Source organism: Myotis brandtii, unplaced genomic scaffold (genome assembly GCF_000412655.1).
Source record: "Myotis brandtii unplaced genomic scaffold, ASM41265v1 scaffold329, whole genome shotgun sequence".
NCBI lineage: Eukaryota > Metazoa > Chordata > Mammalia > Chiroptera > Vespertilionidae > Myotis > Myotis brandtii.
The window spans coordinates 747,133-749,873 of record NW_005362676.1 but is presented as its reverse complement, the minus strand read 5'-3'; the positions used below and the strand labels follow the sequence as shown (position 1 = coordinate 749,873).

The following is a 2,741-nucleotide window of genomic DNA, read 5'->3' as shown; positions in this document are numbered from 1 at the left end:
GGATGCAAGATGAGGGTCCAAAGCCTGGGTCCCTCCCTGTAGGCCAGCCTTGGGGATGGGAGAGGCCCCCAGGCATCCTGCGTGCTCATGTGGCAAACAGTAGATTCCACAATACAATAACCCAATGTTCAGTGTTAGCTTCTCTTGTGGTTGTTGGTTAGTTAAAACAGATGAGAACATACTGTTACTAGAAAATAAGATGTTCTGCCATATTCTAAAGAGCTTGCAGACTTTTATTTAAAACCTGTATTTTGAAAATCACAAATCTTAGCAATAACACTTCATAATCCTCATTTCCTGGTATTTCCCTTTTTTTCAATGAATAACATTTTCCCATATAAGTCTCTCAAGGCATTTGGGAAATTAAAAATTTCCCCAAGCTTGTTCTCAGACACATTAGTGAATTAAACTTCATACATATCGGCTACTCATTCATTGCCTCCTCTTCCACTGTCCCCGGCAGAGGAACCGTCAGTGGGCCCAAAGTTCTCAGAAGTACTAACTTTAATTACGAAAAATGCATTTTTTTGGGAGGGTGTCAAAACAAGATTACACAGAAGGGAGAGCAAGGAAGGACTTCAGAATTCTTCCTCAGCATTTAGTGTCCGCGATTTCTTGAGATTCTTCAATTTATCTATGGCAGAAGCGAGTGACATCTCTCCATGAATTCTGTTGTCCCTTGTTCTAACATTGACAGCATTGTTTGCTTTTTCCTTTTCTCCAACCACTGTAGAAAAGAAAGGGAAAAAACACTGTAAATCAACAATTTACAAAAGACTGAGTGAGCAGTCACATGACAGTTGTCTTGAGTTTTTCTTCAGTATGGAATTAAAGTGCTTCTGGAATTAAAGTGCAAAAAAAACAAGCATTTAGGAGAACAGATGCAACTTTAATTTACCCAAAATAAAATTATACTGAGCCAGCTGTGCGTTTCGGATTTTCTTATTGAGTGTACAGCTATGATCTAAATCGACGTCGGCCATGAATCCTTCTTCAAAAAATGTGCTGGACACCTACAAGAATAGAAAATGCTCTATTATTGCGTCGGCCTGTGGACTGAAGGGTCCCAGGTTTGATTCCGGTCAAGGGCACATGCTCAGGTTGTGGGCTAGACCCCCAGTAGCAGGCGTGCAGGAGGCGGCCTATCAGTGATTCTCTCTCGTCATTGATGTTACTCTCTCTCTCTCTCCCTTCCCCTTCCTCTCTGAAATCAATAAAAATATATTAAACAACAACAAAAAAGAAGTGCTTGTTGTTTTAAGCTGCTAAATTTTGGGGTAATTTGTTACACAGCAATAGATAATATAAATATTCTGTCCTAATAGAGCCACATGGAAAAGAGTAACAAATATGAGATGTTTTAAAACAGCAATTTCTCAAAAACATCCAGAAATAAAATAGTTCCGATACAGTACATAGGCATTACTCCCAATGGCTGAAAACATGGGTTGGCAGTGAATGCATTAGTAATGCAGTATTTTCGGGCATGAATACGTTTCAGGTAAAAAACCTTCACACACTAGATGCCAAGATTGTTCTGCACTTTGCTGTGCACTTAGATTGGACAGCAGGTGACAAGTAGGTTTGTCGTTAAATGCGTCTGATTTTACCTGAAGTGCATACTTGTCACAAGTCGGCCCCACAGGGATGACCATCACCTGACGCGGAGACAGCCAGAAAGGCCTGAGAAATAGAAAAAATGTGTATTTTCAGAATGGCCATTTGTTACATGATTAAAAATAACCAAAGATTTTTTTGTGAGCTTTCTCATTCTATAGTTTTTAAAAAATATTTGGTTTCAGAGATTTTTTTTTAATTTAAAAAAAAATTTTTTTTTACACCCCGCACTTGAGGGCATTTCCCTTCCCCACTTCGCCCCTAAGCGGGGCTGGGCTTGGGGAGCAGTTCTCTTTGGTCTGTGCCAACGTATTGCTCAGGGCCATTTGTGCTCCAGGGTTTCCTCCAAAGTCAGTGGTCAGGTGCCCCACGAGGCAAACACCACGGGTTGAAGGAGGGATGGCAGTGGCAGGAGGGGGTACCCCCCTGGGAGTGTGGGCCTTGTGATTCCCAGATTTCGACTTTCAAAGGCTTGAAATGGTGAGGACATGACTCTATAAGTCTATTGAGTTCCCCAGAAGGCAAATGAGACAGTTTCATGTCGCTCGGCCTTCATTTTCTGACTCGGCAGCGGGAACGGGAATTTTTTACCTGCCGTGTGCATGCTGGCTAATGACAAGGCAGGAGCCACCAGTTTGTTTTCACGTTAGTTTGATCTCTCAGACGTGACTTCTAAGGAATAATAGACACATTTCCTTTTCCATGTCACTTACCACTTCCCCCCATAGTTTTCCGACAGGATGGCTATCATTCTCTCCACTGAGCCCAGAATGGCTCGATGAATGATCACAGGGCTCTTCTTGTCATCCCCGTCCTTACTAAAAAGGAAAATGACACATTTCAGGGTTTTCTTTTTTTTTAAATACACTTTTTGTTGATGTTAGAGAAGAAGTGAGAGAGAGAGAGAAACATCATTAATGAGAATCATTAATCAGCTGCCTCCTGTATGCCCCCTAGTGGGGATCGAGCCTGCAACCCAGGCATGTGCTCTGACTGAGAATCTAACCATGACCTCCTGGTTCATAGGTCAATGTCCAACCACTGAGCCACACCAGCCAGGCCTGACTGATTTTTTTAAAAAAATATATTTTAGGGAGGAGACCAAGATGGCGGCATAGGTAAAC

The 2,741-nt window shown here is 42.0% G+C and overlaps 1 protein-coding gene across 1 annotated transcript in view; it reads right to left on the bottom strand.

The window, feature by feature from the left end:
- Positions 1-212: 212 nt before the first annotated feature.
- Positions 213-2,741, bottom strand: part of TARSL2 (threonyl-tRNA synthetase-like 2) — a 17,789-nt gene continuing 15,260 nt past the window's right edge. Inside the window, exons 14-17 of the mRNA XM_014543569.1 lie at positions 2,331-2,435; positions 1,611-1,683; positions 899-1,013; positions 213-727 (exon numbers count right to left, since the gene is read on the bottom strand). Of these exons, the coding sequence (XP_014399055.1) occupies positions 579-727; positions 899-1,013; positions 1,611-1,683; positions 2,331-2,435 (442 nt within the window). The 3' untranslated portion in view covers positions 213-578. The remainder of the gene's footprint in view (positions 728-898; positions 1,014-1,610; positions 1,684-2,330; positions 2,436-2,741) is intronic.